The following is a 19,343-nucleotide window of genomic DNA, read 5'->3' as shown; positions in this document are numbered from 1 at the left end:
CATATTGTGCTATATAGTGCAGTGATGTCTTGACAGCAGGCAAAGCCATTGGGCAGGAACCATCCCGCATTCCAGCCAGGTGGACCGCAGACGGCTAGACTCCTAACCCGTGATGGTCGACCAGCGCAGGACCCAATGGAGGCGGTCAAGTCAACCCTCACCATCTAGCTGGCCCCCTCTCCCGGCCGGAAGAGGGGGGCAGGAAAAAAGAAGAAGGCTGCAGACAGGCTAATTTAACTAAATGCTTTTGAGTATAGATGTGTTTTTAGTCGGGATTTAAAGATTTCTACCGAGGTGGCTGCGCGAACTTCCATAGGTAGGGCATTCCATAGTACTGGCGCGCGAATGGAAAATGCCCTTGATCCCGCAGACTTCTTTTTAGCCCGTGGGGTCGATAGCAAACCGGCATTTTGTGATCGAAGTTGTCGGGACGGAACATAAGGTGATACTAAGTCGACGAGATAGGAAGGAGCTAAACCGTGTAAAATTTTATAAGTAATTAACAACACCTTAAAATCACATCTCACGTGTATTGGAAGCCAATGCAGGTCAGCTAGAATCGGAGTAATATGATCAAACTTTCTCGTCCTTGTCAATAGTCTCGCCGCTGCATTCTGTACACACTGCAGGCTTTTAATGTGAGACATGGGAAGGCCAGAAAACAAAATGTTGCAATAGTCTAGGCGCGACGTAACAAATGCATGAATTAATGTTTCTGCATCGCTAAGAGAAAGAATAGGGCGAATTTTAGCTATATTGCGGAGGTGAAAAAACGCCGTTCTTGTCATGTTATTAATATGTGTTCGAAAGGAGAGAGTTGAGTCAAATATCACGCCGAGATTTTTTGCAGAACTACTTTGGGAAATAATACAGTTTTCTAGGTTCAGCGTGGTATTCTTAAGCAGGTGCTGATGATGAGCAGGGCCAATAAATAACATCTCAGTTTTATTAGGGTTGAGAAGCAGAAAATTGGAAGACATCCATTGTTTAATCTCGGCGAGGCAAGCCTCCAGTTTACTGCACTTGCACGGATCCGTTATTTCTAAGGGCATATAGAGTTGGGTATCATCAGCATAACAATGAAAACTAATAGCATGTTTACGTATAATATCGCCGAGAGGAATCATGTAGATGTTGAACAGTAAGGGGCCAAGTACTGACCCCTGCGGGACACCACATGAGACGGAGAAAGACTCAGAGATCGCGTCGCCATAAGAGACACTATGCGTCCTTCCCAGGATGTAAGATCTGAACCAAGAAAGTGCTGATCCCGAGATACCAACACATGATCTAAGACGTTCTATAAGAATATGATGATCAATAGTGTCAAATGCGGCACTAAGATCAAGCAGTAATAATATTGATGAGATGTTGGAATCCGAGGCTAAGAGAAGATCATTCGTCACTTTTACTAGGGCTGTCTCAGTTGAGTGGTTGGCCCTAAAACCTGACTGAAGGAGTTCAAATCTATTGTTGTCTATCATAAAATCACTAAGCTGTTGTGTTACAACTTTCTCAAGAATTTTGGCGATAAACGGAAGGTGTGACACTGGCCTATAGTTAGCGAGATCTTCAGGATCTAGGTGTGGTTTCTTAAGTAATGGTTGAATGACGGCCGTCTTAAAAGCTTCAGGTACAATGCCAGAGGAGAGTGACAGGTTGATAATATTCAAGACAGACGACCCCAAGATCGGGAACAACTCTTTGACGAGTTTGCCTGGAAGCGGGTCGAGCATGCAGGACGTCGGCTTTGCTGCATTAACCAGTTGTGTAAGACACTCCAGGGATACTAAATCAAACTGGGACAGGGTAGCCAGACTTTCATGAACCTGATTGTCCGAACTAGCATCAACAATCACAGTTGAGGTGGTGAGCGGCGCTGCCTTTTTTATTTCTTCCCTTATTAGCTGAATCCGCTGAGTAAAGGATTGCATGAAATCGTGTGCTGAATGGAGGGAATTTTGATTAACCTGCTGCTGCTGTGTTAGCTGCGCTACCGTCTCAAATAAATACTTTGGGTTGTTTTTATTAAGACTAATCATTTTGGAAAAGTGATTAGTTTTTGCTAGCCTAAGAGCCTCTTTATATTTCAGCAAGCTATCGCACCAGGCCTGACGGAAAACCTCAAGTTTAGTTGTTCGCCATTTACGCTCAAGTTGTCTACTTAACAGTTTACACGTACGCGTTTCCTCCGTAAACCACGGAGTGCGCCGCTTCGGACGAGTTTTAAGTTTCAGCGGCGCAATAGAGTTTAGGGAATTTAGAAGAACCGAATTAAAATCATTCGCGAGCTTATCGACTGAGCCAGTGAAGGACGGAAAGGCAGCTGTTGCGGAAGGCAGTAATTCAGAAAGTGCAGCAGTCGTTGAAGAATTAATATCACGGCTCTTAAAGCCTTGGTTGTGGACAACAAGACCACACTGAGCTAGGACTTCAAATGTTATAAGATAATGATCAGACATAACGTTAGTATGTGGCAGAATTATGACGTTTGAGGCAGTTAGGCCACGGGTTAGCACTAAGTCTAAGATATTACCATTCCGGTGTGTTGCTGCTTTTATTATTTGTGTAAAACCAAATGCATCGATTATTGCTTGAAAAGCTACAGTAAGTGGCTCTGATGGGGAGTTCATATGAATATTGAAGTCACCCATAATTAATATATTATCTGTGTGAGTTATTAAGTCAGCCATAAGTTCAGGGAATTCATCTAAGAATCCAGAGTATGGGCCAGGAGGACGGTAAATAACTACCACATAAAATGGTGGTGAGGAGCTCGATCGCATAACGAGAGCCTCAAATGTCTTGAAAGTGTGACTCGTGCTCGTGCTAAGCCTAAGATCAGATTCCGAAATTAGGGCGACACCCCCCCTTTTTTTACAAGGACGGGCAACATGTGAGCCCACAAAGTTTGCGGGTGAGGCCTCATTTAATGGTAAGAATTCATTTGGTTTTAGCCAGGTTTCGCAGAGACCAAGCACGTTAAGATTTTGATCTGTAATAAGATCATTTACAAGAAGGGCTTTTGAAGCGAGTGACCTAATATTTATGAAGCCGAATTTAAACTGGGACATTTTTCCCGGACTATTCTGAGTCCTCGTGTTGGTAGTACTAATACCAACAAGATTTTTATGGCTGGGGCTTGCTCTATATTTTGAGTAATTAAAACCTCGTCGCGATGTTAGTAAAGTAGGAATTCGATTGTCGACGACTACAGCGCGCATATTGATATTAATATTTCGCCTAGGCACTTTGTCACTAGTCTTACTGATTAAAGAGGCAGGGCTGTTTTCCTTAATCAACACCACCTCAGCAGAAATCTTATCATTGGGGCATTCAGCATTAGGTATTGAAACAGTGTGTGGATTGCAGTGACCTAGACTAAGTATGCTATGTGTGTTGTAACAGTCCAGCCTAGTGCCGGTTAACTCTAGCCTTAACGACTCCACACCCGTTCTAGCAGGCTCGCTACTCGCCTGCGACCCGACATGCTCTAATGTGGGAAGTCATGGAAGGCTCAAACAGTAATCTATGTTTCTAGAAAGAGTGACAGCGCCTTTCCAGTTAGGGTGAAGGCCATCTGTCCTCAGCAGGTCGGGCCGGCCCCAGAAAGAGGGCCAATTATCTACAAACTGGAAACCCTGCTCTTTACAGAAACCAGCCATCCACCGGTTAAGCGAGAATAATCTGCTAAACCTCTCATCATTGCCTCTCGCAGGCAGAGGGCCAGAGACAATAACTCGATGCCGACTCATCTTTCTAGCGAGATTACAAGTCCTAGCTATGTTCTTCTTTGTAATCTCAGACTGCCTCATTCTAGTATCGTTGGAGCCGACGTGTATCACTATGTCCGAGTAGCTAGTGTTGTTTGCACTAGTCTGGTGTCTAGCCCTCTTGCGTGTCAGCTCCCTAAGGTTAGCTTCAATGTCGGGTGCTCTGGCCCCAGGAATACACATTACGGTGGCTGGCTTTTTAAGCTTGATGTTACGGGTGATGGAGTCCCCTATAACTAATGTGCGGGAGCCCGTAGACTGAGGAGGAGTTTGCCTAGCGAGGGGGCTAAAGCGATTATGCGTCCGAACAGGCTCACCGCGGCTAGCAGGCTTCTTAGGGCTAATGCTAGCCGGACTAGCGGGTAGGCTACGACCCGCACTAGCCGACGCTAGCGGCATTGCGGGAGGGCTACGGCCCGCATTGTCATTATCAGATGTGTCCGTCTGATCTACGATTATCAGACTACCCTGCTCTAGCTGACGGACACGGCCCTCTAGGAGAGAAAGCCTCTCCATGAGAATAACACAGGTGTCGCAGGTGACAGAAGAGGTGGAGGTGCACGGAGCCATGCTTACCTTAGTACAGCCGAGCGAAATACTTACGCTAGCAGAGCTGCACGAGGACGAACGGAGCTAGGCGCTGTTCAGAGAAACGGCGAATCACTAGCTATCGAAGAATGGAAACAGTCCTCAAAAATGAAGGAAAAAGAAGAAAAACAACACCGAACACAGGTCCGACGGGTGGTGGTAAAAATAGAAAAATATAAAAGAAAAATATCGTTCGTCTCTCCAGCTAAGGCTAAAACAGCGACAGCAGCGACAACAGCAAAACACTCCCCGGAACCGGAAGTGTTCACAACACATTCAAAAATTCATAACTCTTTTTCTGTACATCTGAGCACATGGCTCACGCTGACTTTTTTGTAGGTCTCTAGGTCCTACATATGCCTAAAAATTTTCGTAGCTCTAGGTCAAACGGGCCGGGACCAGGTGCACTTTTTCGACCTTAGGTGGCGCTGCAGAGCCATTTTTTTTGCATTTTTTTGGGAAACACAAAAATATCCAATTTTTCACCGGGCCTGACAAATGTGCAAATTTTGGTGACTTTTCGTGCATGTTTAGGCCCTCAAAAATGGAAAAGCGCTGCACAGTAAATAATAATAATAATAACTAGAGCTGCAAGCAGCTATAAAGGGCCCTCGCAGACCTGTGCACGTTGGGGTATGAACAGGTCGGGGTATGAACAAGGACTATGAACAATGAAATAGTAGTTGTAGATGTTTTCAGTGCAGGACTCTTACCAAATATGTAAAATTTAGACAAGGTGGGACAATGTGGGTGGAGTTACTGCAGCTTTTATTGTTCCAATTTTGTGACTTTCAATGCCATATAGGCCACACCCACTGTCGAAACATCGTACTGATTTGTGGAGGGCATAAGGCGTGGCCACTGGCTTTTCAGAAAACATTTAAGGGATATCACTTCAAGGGGCTCAGCAGAGTACATAAAAACATTAAGGATTTGCTATATTTTTTGCTGCCACTAGGTGGCGCTCGTACTATGATAAAAAATAGGCTTGTAGGTGTGTTTCACATTGGACTCCCATCCCATATACGAAGTTTTAAAAATATCAGATCATCTAGGTCCAATTTTAGCACCTTTTACCGTTTTGGCGAGACATCGGATTTTGAGTTGGCATAGAGGCCACGCCCTTTATTGAAAAGTCATAAAAGTTGAGAACCTTAATGTTCCAATGTGTCATAGCTTTTCCGACCATTTTTGAGTTCATTTCGTCAAACAGGCATTTCACATTACATAAAAGTATAAAAAATGAGACTTTTGTCCGCCACTGGGTGGCGCTGTAAATGATTTGAAAGTTTATCACATAGCTGTATTATTGCATGACTTTTAAAGTCCCAGGAAAGTTTCAGATGGTTTGAAGCTGTCATAGCTGAGTTATTAATATTTTTGTCACTCTTGGCGAAGGAAGTATTAAACATAATTTGAAGCTCCGCCCCCATCTTTTCTGTCAAGAGATCTTCACGATATTTGGACTATGTGTGCCCCTCAGTTGGATAATGATTCATGCCAAAGTTGAAGGTAATGGGGTGAATCGTTTAAGAGAAAAAGGCACTAGTTTGAGACCAGCTAATGTCTAAGAATGGGACAAAACTGCACATTAAAAAAATTCATAACAATTTTTCTGTACATCCTAGCACATCACTTCTATTGACTTTTTTGTAGGACTTACAGTCCTTCATTTGCCTACAAAGTTTCATAGCTGTAGGTCAAACCAAACAGGATTGACTGTAATCTTTCGACTAATGACATTTTTTGCAGCCACTAGGTGGCGCTAGCTTTAAACTGGAATATATTTTTGTCAATATGTTCAGGGGAATATTTTTATCCAATGTGTGAAATTGTGAGAAGATCAGATCATCTGGGTCAAATTACAGCAACTTTTACTGGACAGATAAAGCTTGGGAATGAAAATGGTCATAGAGGCCACGCCCGTTATCGAAACTTCGTAAAATTTGGTGGAGGTCAGCATGGCTATCTAGAGGCTTTTCAGACTTAATTTCAGCGATATTACTTCAAAGGGCTCAGCTAAACACATAAAAACGTTTAAAAAATGCTATATTTTTGGCTGCCACTAGGTGGCGCTCGCACTATAACAAAAAATACGTAGATAGGTGTATTCCGCATTGGAAACCCATCAAATATATGAAGTTTAGAAAAGATAAGACCATCTGGGACCAAACACAGCAACTTTGTTCGTTTTGGCAAGACATCAGACTGACATTTTTGTTTGCCACTAGATGGCCTTATAAGCAATTGAAGATTTTTTTAAACACTTGTGTTAAGGGCTTAAGTCTTCATGTGTATGTGAAGTTTCAGATTTTTCTAAGCTTGTAAAGCTGAGTTATAAAGGTTTGTTTCACATGTGGCAAAGTAATCATCAAAGGCATAATAGAAAGCCCCGCCCCCAACATATTTGATGGCGGATCATCACAAAAATTTGAACAATTGTGCCTCACAGTCAGATAAAACATCACAGCAAATTTGAAGTCGATCGGGTCAAGCGTTTGGGAGAAAAAAGGAGCAGTTCGGGACCTGCAAATGAGCAAAAACGGGCCAAAAGTGCACATTCAAAAATTCATAACTCTCTTTCTGTACATCTGAGCACATGGCTCGCGCTGACTTTTTTGTAGGGCTCAAGGTCCTACATAAGGCTACAAATTTTTGGAGCTCTAGGTCAAACGGGCCGGGAGTGAGAGGCTATTTTCCACTCATAAGGCCATTTTGGGGCCAATTACAGCCACTTTTTTCGTTTTGGCGAGTCATCTGACTTTGAGGTGGCGTGCAGACTACGCCCATTATCGAAAAGTCGTAAAATTTTAAAACCTTAATATTCCATGTCTTAATGATATTCTGACCAATTTTCATTTGTTTTACTCAAACAGACTGAGAACAATACATGAAAGTGTAAAAAATGACATTTTAATCAACCACTAGGCGGCGCAAGTAGGTATTAAAAAAAACTCTTTTTAAAGGTGTTAAAGACATAAGTTTCCATGTGTCTATGAAGTTTTAGATTTTTTTAAGCTAGTACATCAAAGTTATTAAGGTTTGTGTCCCTCTTGGCGAAGGAAAAATTGAACACATAATTTGAAGCCACGCCCCTATCATATATGTCAGCGGATCTGCACGAAATTTTGCCCACTTGTGCCCCTATGTGTGAATATGGACCACAGCAAATTTAAAGGCGATTGAGTAAAGCGTTTAGGAGAAACAAGGAGCAGTTTGGGACCTGCAAACGTGCAAAAATGGGCCAAAAATGCACATTCAAAAAATCATAACTCTTTTTCTGTACATCTGAGCACATGGCTCGCGCTGACTTTTTTGTAGGTCTGTAGGTCCTACATATGCCTAAAAATTTTTGTAGCTCTAGGTCAAACGGGCCGGGACCAGGTGCACTTTTTCGACCTTAGGTGGCGCTGCAGAGCCATTTTTTTTGCATTGTTTTGGGAAACACAAAAATATCCAATTTTTCACCGGGCCCGACAAATGTGCAAATTTTGGTGACTTTTCGTGCATGTTTAGGCCCTCAAAAATGGAAAAGCGCTGCACAGTAAATAATAATAATAATAATAATAATAATAAGAATAATAATCTGGAGAAAAACAAGAGGGCTCTCGCAGCGGTAGCTGCTCGGGCCCTAATAATAATAATAATAATAATAATAATCTGGAGAAAAACAAGAGGGCTCTCGCAGCGGTAGCTGCTCGGGCCCTAATAATAATCTGGAGAAAAACAAGAGGGCTCTCGCAGCGGTAGCTGCTCGGGCCCTAATAATAATAATCTGGAGAAAAACAAGAGGGCTCTCGCAGCGGTAGCTGCTCGGGCCCTAATAATAATAATAATAATCTGGAGAAAAACAAGAGGGCTCTTGCAGCGGTAGCTGCTCGGGCCCTAATAATAATCCGGTGAAAAACAAGAGGGCTCTCGCAGCGGTAGCTGCTCGGGCCCTAATAATAATAATAATCTGGAGAAAAACAAGAGGGCTCTCGCAGCGGTAGCTGCTCGGGCCCTAATAATCTGGGGAGGAACAATAGGCACCTCGCAGTGGTCACTGCTCGGGCCCTAATAATCTGGGGAGGAACAATAGGGACCTCGCAGTGGTCACTGCTCGGGCCCTAACAACTGCAATTGCCTTTGAATTATTTTCAAAGGCAGCTTGTTGGGACAACTATGCAAGAAGCCTATCATAAACTGCCCTGTTCCAAGAAAGAAAAGAAAAAAAAGACACTAATTACTGGTTATAAACAGCATTAGCCATTATTGAAACCTTAAGTTTCTTCCACTCCATCTACTCCATAATATACTCAGAATGTACAGTAAGTCTATTCATTTATTAGTCATTCATTAGTAGTGCCCCTATTGCTCTGTTACTGCATTTTTTTTATTTTGTTTTATTGTCTACTTAATTCTTTGCTTGATTATGTAATGTAGTCTGGTCGGGGAAGTGTACAGAATAAGAATTTCAGTGTGGTATTACTTAACCTTTTCACACTGCAGTTAACTGTCAACATGGTTTTTGGCCCATGCCTAGTACGAGCACTACTATTTAGCAGCTACATCACCGTGTGGTATGGTGCCTGCACCGTGTCCTGTCGTCACACTCCTTGTGCAAGCAGCTGACAGGATAATCATATACATAAGCATAACCTTTCCTACTCTACTGGACATCTACAACACGCGTCTCACCCGCAAAGCTATTAGGATCGCGGGGGGTCCCTCCCCTTCCTGCCTGACCCACAGCCTCTTCAGCCTGCTGCCAATTGGGAAGAAAACTGCATGGCCCCTGAGCCCAGACCAGCAGGATCAAAAACAGTTTTCTCCAGAGACTCAACTCCCTGCCTGTGACTGCAACACTTGATTATTCTACATATTCCTATTGACCTTTCCTTTTCTTCATTGTTCATTATGCTATAATACTTTGTATGGGGCTTGAAAGGAAATATTTTTTTTCTGCACTGTATTGTGTTCATATGTCAGGTTTGAGAAAGTGATATATAATAATTGAACAAAAAACATGCTTTTAATTCACGAGTTTATGTAGGGTGTTTACCTGACAAACTTCCTGCTTTTTATCCATCGAAAACGGGGGTGGGCAAAATTTTTGACTTGACGGTCACTGCAGCGACTAATCCAGTGACCCAAGTTTAGCCGTTCAGGTGGGTGCGGGAAGGGAGATTTTTTACGTGCAGCAATGAAATGGTGAGTAAATGATGTGCTCGAATCCAGATCTTATCCTTGTGATGTTTCCAATTATTAGTCATGCATAGCATTGAGCGCTTGAATTGTTTGGTGGCGTGGTGTGGCGTTTTCCTTGCGTTCTTTGCGTTGTAGCGGTGTGGTAAAAACCGTATGACCTCCGCGCTGCCAACACACCTGTCCTTAAATAAGTTCCCAATTATCTCCTCAACCCTACCCCGCGCACCTATACCCCAGACACAGTGACCACTTATGCAACAACAATTATGTAAAGAAACAATGGCTCCTCCAGTCACAAAGGGTTCTAAAATTTGACAAAACGGCCGCTCTAATTTCGGAACATTAAACACTTCATTATTGATTCTATAAATTGTTTGATTTTGTAAATGTAATAGTTTAACACACTGCTGAATTTGTTATCTAAACATAATAGTAATATAAATAAAAATTAAAATGAAAAGAAATAGACAAATAGTAAAAAAAAATCCTAGGAATAATATAGGAAAAATGAAAGATGAAAATGTGATATTTCATTAGATAATTAAAGAGAAAAATTCAAGCAGTCAAGTCCCGTGCATTTAACTATTAAAATCATTTAACAACTGAAAATTGAATTAACAAAATTAAGTTGTTGTCCCCCCCTCAATTCTGATAGTTACTATTTTAATGTACTAATAGTTCTGCTATCCTTCAGGATATTAATATTATTCTCCTGATAATTTCTTCACGTTCCTAGGGCAGATTAAAAAATCTAGCATATGGCCTCGCCTGATCTAGAATGATGCTACATTTGAATGTAAAAGGTTTTATGGGGTTCAATATTCTGGCACTTTTGTCTTGTACATGAAATGCATTATGCTTATGAACTTGCCTGTCGGATTATTTAAACGTGTTTTTTTTTCTTTCAGAAGATCTTCTTTACCTGACCCCAAACACCCCTCTTTGTTGCTGCTCTACCTTTTTGTCTCTTCCTTCTTTCTATCTCACCCCATCAGATTAAAAGCATTGCAGAGGAAGAGCAAAAAATCTCAAGTGGTAAAGTCTTGCTGGCAGCGACGTTGTGGCTCCCAAGCAACTCTTGCACGCTCTGATTTTTGTTCTACCGAAGCACCCATATCAGAGATGAATACATGCCTAAGTGAGGCACCTATATCAGAGATTGATGCATGCCTGAATGAGGCATCCTTTTCAGAGACTGGTAACCGTGCCAGTGAAGCACACGTTGAAAGTGGTGATGGATTGGCACCTGTCCGACCTAAGGTAACATATGTGTTGGCCTCTCACAGCCAAGCCCATCGCAGATATGGCAAATGGAGAAACAGCCAGTGTGTGGCTAACTTTGTTATATTTCTGGCATTCCTGCAGGAGTTAGATCACCTGACCAGCTCACATCTTGATCTTGTTCTCAAACGGGGCCATGAACTGTGTGTATGTGTTATGACTAAGTTGCAGCAGAAAGTCGCTTTGTTCATGATTTCTTGACTACCGATGAACTTCCAGAAATTGTAAGTGGGTTTTCAAAACAGCACATGTTAATAAAGAGTCTTTCATTGTGTGGCATGTTGACCTCTTTTTGTGGTGATGTGTATTATCCGAATCTTCGTGATAGACTTCAGTGCTTGACTGCAGAGGTAAACTTTGCTCTTTTGATTATGCAATCACTGTGCATAGCTGTCTTTCAAGACCGTAAAGGCAGGTTTGGGATTTTTGATCCGCATAGCAGAGGATGTGATGGCCTCCCTGTTCAAGATAGCAAAGCTATTATGATGCTTTTTACATGCTTGAATGATCTGATAGACACATTGATTAAGTCTTTCACAATATCGAACGCCAATTGTGATTCTCGTTACGAGATGATACCCGTTATTTTTGCATCTGTAGATGTCACTGCTGATGATCATGAGATGGTGCCTTGTGCAGAGCGTCCTCCACCGATGGCGCAATAGGAATGTGTCAACACGAGCCGAGCGGTTGCTGAGACCATTACAAGTTCTCGTACGAAAGAGCCAGCACCTAATGCTGCAAAACAATGCACTGATCTGACGAACGACAACAATAAGGTGCTTTGCCCAACATCAGGTAAAGTGCTGCAAGATTTGTCAAAAATGAGTAGAGCAAGAAAAAGAAAATTCCAAAGACGCATAAAGGCACAGGAAAAGATGAATGTTAACTCTGGAAACGTACTACAGCGGAAAACTAAGAACATGAAACAAAAAGAAGTACAGTCAAAATGCAGAACTAAGACAACGTAAAAAGTGTTATATCACAACTCGCTATCGACAAGACCTAAATTACAGTTTAAAACAAAAGTACTACATCAGACAGCGTTACATGATCGACCAGCTCTATAGGAAGGAAATCCCTTTCCCTCATTTCAAATCGTTATAGGACAGATAATTGCTTCAGGATCCGACAGCGCTCCTACATTACACAACAATATTGTACTGATCTTGCATTTAAAGATAGACAACGTTGCTACATTAAACAACGATATAGTAATCTTGCATTTAAAGATAGACAACGTTGCTACATTAAACAACGATATCGTACTGATCTTGCATTTAAAGATAGACAACGTTGCTACACTAAACAACGATATCGTAATGATCTTGCATTTAAAGATAGACAACGTTGCTACATTAAACAACGATATCGTACTGATCTTGCATTTAAAGATAGACAACGTTGCTACACTAAACAATGATACAGTAATGATCTTGTTGTGGCGGACACTAGGACCATGTCTCTCACCCAGTAGGCATGATGCTATGATCCTTTGATGCTTTGAACCTGTTGGCTTTGTCTTTGCTGTTTTGGACGTTGTTGTATCAGTTTTGTGATGGCATGCGAAGAGTAAAGATCTCCACTAGCACAGCAACGTGTGGTTTCTTCGCCTCGCCACATTGGTGACCCCGGACGTTAGAATGGATGACCCCGGATGGGTCATCTTGCCATATTATTATCCCAGACGTTAGAAAGTTTCGTCAGGCTGTTGGAGATGTAGTTTCGCCACATGGGTGACCCCGGACGTCAGAATGTTTCAGCGAGGAATCGCCGTAGACGTCCCACTTCGTGGCATCCCTCCACCAGCCTTCTATACGTCAGGTAATGCAGCAAGCTGGTACCACGTCAGCCAGCCAGCACCCCGACAAGGGTCCTCTCACCCGTCGCCCTTTCCCTTGGCGCACCAGGGATCGAGCCAGCCAGCAACAGGCTGGTACGGGCGCTGGTGAGAACGGCTGTGCAGTCCAATTTCAGATTCCCTGGCCGTCGACCGGGATCTTCCAGCCGGGCGGCCTCATCTACTACCGATGTCCGTCCGGCCTCAGCAGTAGGCCTCCAGCCACCATCATTCAGCCGCCCCTCCGATTCACCATGCCCGCAGGTATGGTCCGAGTATACATCGGAGCGGGTCAGCTGGTGTTGGTGCCGCAGCAGGTTCATGCCCAGGCACAGACTGGGACGCAACCGCGACCGGCCGTCCCTCGGAAGCCACTGTGCCTGCCAGCATGCAGGTCAGCACTGCCACTCCGGCTCCTGCGGAACTTCAGAACATCCCTTTGCCAACCCTACCTCATGGTTTTCACGCTGAGTGTCTCACCCTTACTCCTGTCGCACCTGGGGCCCTGGTGTCACATACACTGCCCAGGACCGGACTGAGACTCAGGGTGCCAGACTGGTGAATACCCTGTGGGGTTTTCCGTTATGCCTTTCTGGGTGTTTGGGGGGGAGCTGTGTGGCGGACATTAGGACCATGTCTCTCACCCAGTAGGCATGATGCTATGATCCTTTGATGCTTTGAACCTGTTGGCTTTGTCTTTGCTGTTTTGGACTTTGTTGTATCAGTTTTGTGATGGCATGCGAAGAGTAAAGATCTCCACTAGCACAGCAACGTGTGGTTTCTTCGCCTCGCCACATTGTGTTTAAAAACAGGGAGTGCTCCTATGTCACAAACCGATACCAAAATGACCCTGAATTCAGAGCCAAACACAAGGAAATCATGAGACTGGCAACGAAAACTAAGTGTGATTTATTAAGAACTAATGCGTTGCACAACTAAGATTTTGAAAAAATACAAAGTCATAAACCAACTATTTAAAGAGAGAATCAGTTGTGAAATCACTAAAGCTATTGAGCTCTTCAAAAGACAAATTAAATTTGGACCCACATTTGTCTGCTCTGTGTGTCACAGAGCATTATTTCATAACCAAATGCACCCTTGTAAGCGCAGTACTTATAAGAAAAATAAACATACTGTTGAAAGTTGCCTCACAGGAAAGTATGTTCATATTTGTAATCATGAATGTGAACCATCGTGCAAAGTACCAGAGGAAAGAAAACAAGAGTGGATTTGTCACACTTGCTTTGAGCATCTTAAAAATGGCAAAATGCCAGCTCTAGCGGTTGCTAATAACCTCCAACTAGCAGATATTCCAAATGAGCTTTGTGGTTTAAACATATTAGAGAGGCATCTCATATGAAAATATGTGGTATTCGCCAAAATTATTCCTCTTCCGAAAGGTCAGCAACGAGCCATTCGAGGAAATATTGTGTGTGTTCCATCAGAAGTGCAAGAGACAGTAAACGTCTTGCCACAACCCAGAAGTGAATCACAAGTTTTGCGAGTGAAACTGAAGCGACGGCTTTGCTACAAAGGTCATCAGGTATTTCAAACTGTCACTTGGCCTAACCTAATGCGTGCTCTGATTAAACTGAAACAGGTGCATCCACAGTACAGCGACATAATAATTTGTGACGACCCTGACCTTTGTGACCCAACGCTCACCGATGATGAAAGTAGCTCTTCTGAAGACGGAATGAATATGAGTGACTTTTATGAGGAAGATCTGCTCCAGATAAACAGATTTGAGAGTGATGCACTCCGTGAAATAAACAATGACAAAGAAAATGGTAAGAGTGACAAAACACGGCAACATGGCCAAAATGTGCAAGAAGGAGATGAACCCAGTGGTGCCTTAATTTTCGAATCATGTCTCCAACCTAACAATGTTTCAGAGGAAATTATGAGTTTCACTGAGGGAATTTACTCTGTTGCTCCCGCAGAAAGAAATAACCCGGTAAGCTTTTTCAAGACACCCAAACTTGAGGCCATGGCTTTTCCAGTCCAGTTTCGAACTGGGGAAAACACTCTTGATGAAGAGAGGGAGATTAAACTCACACCAAGCAAGTATTTCAAAATGCGACTGTCTTGTGTGGATGAACGTTTTGCCAGAGACACTAACTACTTGTTCTTTGCTCAGTTTGTGACTGAAATCCACCAGGCCACATCAAGCATAAGAATACAGCTACGCAAAGGTAAACCTTTTACCAGAGATGGTTGAAGAATAAACAATGCTATGTTGCAGGATAAAAGGGAAGTTGAAAAACTGATACAAAGCAAAGACGCTGTCCATTTCATGGCGCCATTAAGGAGTGTGCCAGCCTATTGGGAGAAATGCCTCAAGGACATTTTTGCCATGATTCGGCAACTGGGCACATCCACGTTCTTCTGCACATTCTCCGCTGCTGAAATGCGTTGGGAAGAAGTCATCACCGCCATCAAAGCGCAACAAGGTGAACAGGTGATTTTCGCTGACCTCGACTGGGCCACAAAGTGTGAAATTCTCCGCAGCAATCCGGTGACAACGATGCGCATGTTCGACGAACGTGTGGAAGCTCTGTTCAGAGACCTGCTCCTGTCTCCGGCACAACCCATTGGAAAAGTGGTCGACTACTTTTACAGATTGGAGTTTCAGCACAGAGGAAGTCCGCGCATCCATTGCCTCATTTGGGTTGAAGGCGCCCCCGTCTTTGAGGAGGCCTCAGATCAAGAAATCTGCGATTTTGTGTCGCGCTACATTTCCGCTGAGCTGCCCGATCCGGAAACGGAACCCGAACTGCATCAAAAAGTCACAGAGGTTCAGATGCACAGTAAGTCTCATTCAAAGACGTGTGTCAAAGCACCTGGTGCGCAATGCCGTTTTGGTTTCCCCAAGCAGCCGTGCGAGAGAACCATGATCATGAGACGTGAAGAGTGTGATGGAGAAAATCCAGAAAACGAGAAGCGGTCGGCGCCAAACCCCAAGCTTGTTGATTTCCAAAATTTACTGAACGAACCGGAAACGGCCTCTCTGACTTTGCCGCAGCTACTGGCTAAGTGCAAACTCACCAGTGACGAGTACATGGATGGTTTGTACTCGATTGCCGCAAAGACCTCTGTGGTGCTCAAGCGAGAGCCCAAAGACTGCTGGGTGAACAACTACAATCGACATCTGCTTCTTGCTTGGGATGCAAATATGGACATTCAGTACATTCTGAACGCTTATTCCTGCATTACCTACATCTGCAGCTACATCAGCAAAGCTGAGCACGGTCTGAGCCAGTACCTGAAATCGGTGATTGAGAACTCCCGCAGCAAAAATGTCAACGAGAGCGACGAAATGAAACAAATCATGCAAGCGTACTCTAAGAAAAGAGAGGTGAGTGCACAAGAGTGCGTCGCACACGCATGTGGCCTATATATGAAGCAAGCGTCCCGCAGTGTGGTTTTTGTACAAACCAGTGACAATGCGCTGAAAAAGAGTTATCCCCTCTCATATCTTGAGGGCAAAACGCAGGAGTCCGTTGAATTGTGGATGACCGGCTTGCCGGAAAAGTATAAATGCAGACCTCAAACGGAGGAATTTGAAGCAATGTGCTTGGCTGATTTTGCTTCAACCTGCAGAATCGTGAATGGCAAGCAAGCAAAAGGCAAAAATGTTTTCCCCCTGCTAAATGACATGGGTTATGTCCAAAATAGAACAGGTAAACACGCTGTCATCAAATACTGTAAATTCTCACAGGAAAAAAAGCCGGAGGAATTTTACTGCACGTTGCTAAAGCTGTACCTGCCTCATCGTGCCGACTGCCAGTTGAAGTCCACACACTATCCTACATACAAGTTGTTTTACGATCATGCCTTTGTACAGTTGCCAGCCGCTGAGCATCCAGAGCCCGTTGTGCAAATTGTCGACCGGAACAGAGAGAAGTATGAGAAGCACTGCAAAGATGTTGACAACGCCATCCGAGAGGTGGAGGAAAGCGGAATGGTCTTCAACGAGTGGTGTCAGCTAGCGCCGGAAAGCGAACTGCAAAGACTCGAGTGCATCGAGGAAATCAATGCAAGAGATGATCCCGGCGATGCTGTGGAGGAAAATATACCAGACTACAACATCAGGTCCGAGGTATCGGAAATGTCTATCGCGACGGAAGCCGCTCGCATCGATCCGGCTGTATTGCGTGACATGTATCGGAACCTTAACCGAAAGCAATCGTGTGCTTTCTACCTGGTCGGAGATTGGTGCATACGACGCGTGTGTGGCTTAAAACCACGGCAGTTCTTCTATTACATCAATGGTGGCGCCGGAACGGGAAAGTCACATTTAATCAAATGTATTCACGCAGAGGCTACAAAAATACTGCGCAGACTGCCTGAGACTGGCTGAGGAAGCGGACATTTCCAAACAGGGTTCACTGGCACAGCGGCTTTCAACATTTCAGGTGTGACTTTGCACTGCCTGCTGAAACTGCCAAGAAGCCTCAAACCCCCTTATCATGGCCTGGGCAACAAACTGGACGAAGTGAGAGCGGAGCTATCGCTTGCTGAAATTCTCATTATCGATGAGATTTCCATGGTGTTGAAAAACCTCTTTGCATATGTTGACGCCAGGTTGAAGCAAATCAAAGGAATCAATTTACCAACATGGTGGCATGTCTGTTATCGCCGTCGGGGATTTCTACCAGCTACCTCCTGTGAGACAGTCCAAACCTTTGTGTGTTTACGATCCCACCAGGCTGGACCACTGGCGCGACAGCTTCCAAATTATCACTTTGACTGAAATCATGAGGCAGAAGGATGACGTTCCATTTGCCGAACTGCTGAACCGACTTCGCGTCAAAGAGAAGTCCCGTGCGCTGTCGGAAGTGGACAGAGCTTTGCTGGCTATGACCTACACTGCTCCAGAAAACTGCCCAAAGGAAGCTCTGCATGTTTTCGCCACAAACAAACAGGTAAATGACCATAACTCTCAGATGCTGAATCTGCTTCATGAGGAAATTGTGACTATTGATGCCGATGACTACAAGAAAGATCAAAGGACTGGCAGAATGGCGAGACAAGCCGCCCCTGTCCAAGGGGCGAAGAATGAGTTGCCGGACTTGATAAAGGTGGCCATTGGTGCTCGTGTTATGGTAACCCGCAATATTGATGTTCAGGCAGGTTTGTGCAACGGCTCATTTGCGAGAGTTGTCAAATTGGTGCATTATGCCAACAATGCACGCGTTCAGAAACTTGGGCTGGAGCTTGACGCTGCGACAAAGGCGAGTCCTGCTGATAACATTGTTTACATCGACAGACTGGAGGAAAAGTTGAAACGGCCAGGAGTCGTGCATTTGCAGTTCCCCATTAAGCTTGCTTTTGCTTGCACGATCCACAAAGTACAAGGTATAACCACATCTGAAGCGGTGGCGTCTCTGAAAGGTGTCTTTGAGCACGGCATGGCGTACGTGGCTCTGAGCTGAGTGACGTCTCTCAGTGGGCTCCATGTGCTGCATATGGACGAGAGAAGGATTCACACCAACCCCGAAATAACCTCTCCTCTTGCTACGATGACAGAAGCTTCCTTGGACCACGTGATGCCTCTCCTTCATGTCATGCCCACACTAGATCCGACCATCAACCTGGTCGTTGTCTATCACAACACCGAAGGGCTGCTTTGTCATGCGCAGGATAATCAAATGTCACCACGAGCTGCACTTTGCTGACATTTTGTGCTTGACAGAAACTCACCTCCAGGGGTTGGCGGATGCTGGAAATGTCGTGTTGGAAGGCTACACGGTGTATCGCCGGAACCGAAGTGTCTCACATTTAAATTGTCCTGACTTGGCAATGAAACGTGGCGGCGGTGTAGGTATTTGGGTGAAAGGACACATTCCGGCACACGAAACGATCTACATCCAGGGTGTCACTGATATTGAATTTGTTGTGGTCAAACTTGAACCTCCCAATGATTTGTTCATTGCTGCTGTGTACAGGCCTCCGGGGCAGAGTCTGCGCTCTTTTTTGCCAAACTTGGAAAGTTTGTTGTACTCTCTGGAAGTGATGGACCATCATCAGATCCTGGTATGCGGCGATTTCAATGAAGATGCGCTGTCAGACTCACACAAGCCCATTATGGAACAGTTTTTCTCTAAGGGTTACACACAGCTCATAAATACGAGTACCACTGACAAGAACACACTGCTTGACCTCATATTTGTCTCCCAACCTCAGTGTGCTGTTCATTCAGGTGTCCTGCGAACATACTACAGCTATGACAATCCTGTCCTCTGTGTTTTACAAACTGAAAGGTGAGTCATGTACAAATTGCACATTAAGTGTTGTCCCTGTCATGTTATGGCGCCCTGAGGTTAACATGTGATGGGATAAAATCCGGGGTGAGATGGTCTTGCGTGTGGGTGAGAAGGTGAGTAGGAGGTGAGGTGAGAGTCAAATTTCGAGACAAAGTAACAAAAAAAAAAAGGGTCAAGTCGATGGGAGGGAGTGGTGGGATTATATGTTGACATGGGATGAAATCTGATGTCAAAATGGGTTTAGCATGTGTGTGAGGTGAGTGGAAGGAGAGGAGGTGAGAGATAAAACACAAACGAGTAAATATAAAGATCTTTAAGACGGAGGGTCAAGTTGATGGGAGAGTTTAGTGGGATTATCACCTTTTGGTTTGTAAACCATTTTGACAGTCACAATCATCAGCA

General features: G+C 44.1%; 2 protein-coding genes and 1 pseudogene across 10 annotated transcripts in view; all 3 read left to right on the top strand.

Annotated features, from left to right (window-relative positions):
• Positions 1-11,106, top strand: part of LOC148417560 (uncharacterized) — an 83,461-nt pseudogene extending 72,355 nt beyond the window's left edge. Inside the window, exons 3-4 of the transcript XR_015866645.1 lie at positions 10,460-10,811; positions 10,917-11,106. The product of XR_015866645.1 is annotated as an uncharacterized LOC148417560 (transcript). The remainder of the gene's footprint in view (positions 1-10,459; positions 10,812-10,916) is intronic.
• An 830-nt stretch (positions 11,107-11,936) lies between these two features.
• On the top strand, positions 11,937-13,439 carry LOC148417559 (uncharacterized). Its single transcript, XM_088424030.1, has 2 exons — positions 11,937-12,656; positions 12,743-13,439. The coding sequence occupies exons 1-2, from the start codon at positions 12,565-12,567 to the stop codon at positions 13,209-13,211; spliced, it is 561 nt and encodes a 186-aa protein (XP_088280156.1). The 5' UTR covers positions 11,937-12,564; the 3' UTR covers positions 13,212-13,439.
• Positions 13,440-14,334: 895 nt separating this feature from the next.
• LOC148417558 (uncharacterized) lies at positions 14,335-19,104 on the top strand. Of its 8 annotated transcripts, none has more exons than XM_088422549.1 (7): positions 14,335-14,462; positions 14,616-14,735; positions 14,813-14,867; positions 14,983-16,030; positions 16,520-17,090; positions 17,384-17,600; positions 18,371-19,104. In XM_088422549.1, the coding sequence occupies exons 4-5, from the start codon at positions 15,029-15,031 to the stop codon at positions 17,033-17,035; spliced, it is 1,518 nt and encodes a 505-aa protein (XP_088278675.1). In that variant the 5' UTR covers positions 14,335-14,462; positions 14,616-14,735; positions 14,813-14,867; positions 14,983-15,028; the 3' UTR covers positions 17,036-17,090; positions 17,384-17,600; positions 18,371-19,104. The 8 variants fall into 8 exon arrangements, with proteins under 8 accessions (XP_088278675.1, XP_088278676.1, XP_088278674.1 ...); XM_088422550.1 differs by having other exon boundaries at positions 14,813-15,125; positions 15,184-16,030; XM_088422548.1 differs by having other exon boundaries at positions 14,813-16,030; positions 16,520-16,774; positions 16,995-17,090.
• The last annotated feature ends 239 nt before the right edge of the window (positions 19,105-19,343 follow it).

Source organism: Hippichthys cyanospilos, chromosome 9 (genome assembly GCF_059441005.1).
Source record: "Hippichthys cyanospilos isolate Australia breed blue-spotted pipefish chromosome 9, RoL_Hcya_1.0, whole genome shotgun sequence".
NCBI lineage: Eukaryota > Metazoa > Chordata > Actinopteri > Syngnathiformes > Syngnathidae > Hippichthys > Hippichthys cyanospilos.
Note: the sequence above shows the minus strand (reverse complement) of the source record. Positions and strands in the feature narration are given on the sequence as shown.

Bases quoted from the DNA above. Each gene is read 5' to 3' on its own strand.
- LOC148417559 (XM_088424030.1), top strand. From the start codon at position 12,565: ATGGGTGACCCCGGACGTCAGAATGTTTCAGCGAGGAATCGCCGTAGA. The intron at 12,657-12,742 runs GTAATGCAGCAA...TTGGCGCACCAG, and splicing joins ACCAGCCTTCTATACGTCAG to GGATCGAGCCAGCCAGCAAC.
- LOC148417558 (XM_088422542.1), top strand. From the start codon at position 14,909: ATGTTGCAGGATAAAAGGGAAGTTGAAAAACTGATACAAAGCAAAGAC. The intron at 16,031-16,519 runs GTGAGTGCACAA...GCCTTTGTACAG, and splicing joins CGTACTCTAAGAAAAGAGAG to TTGCCAGCCGCTGAGCATCC.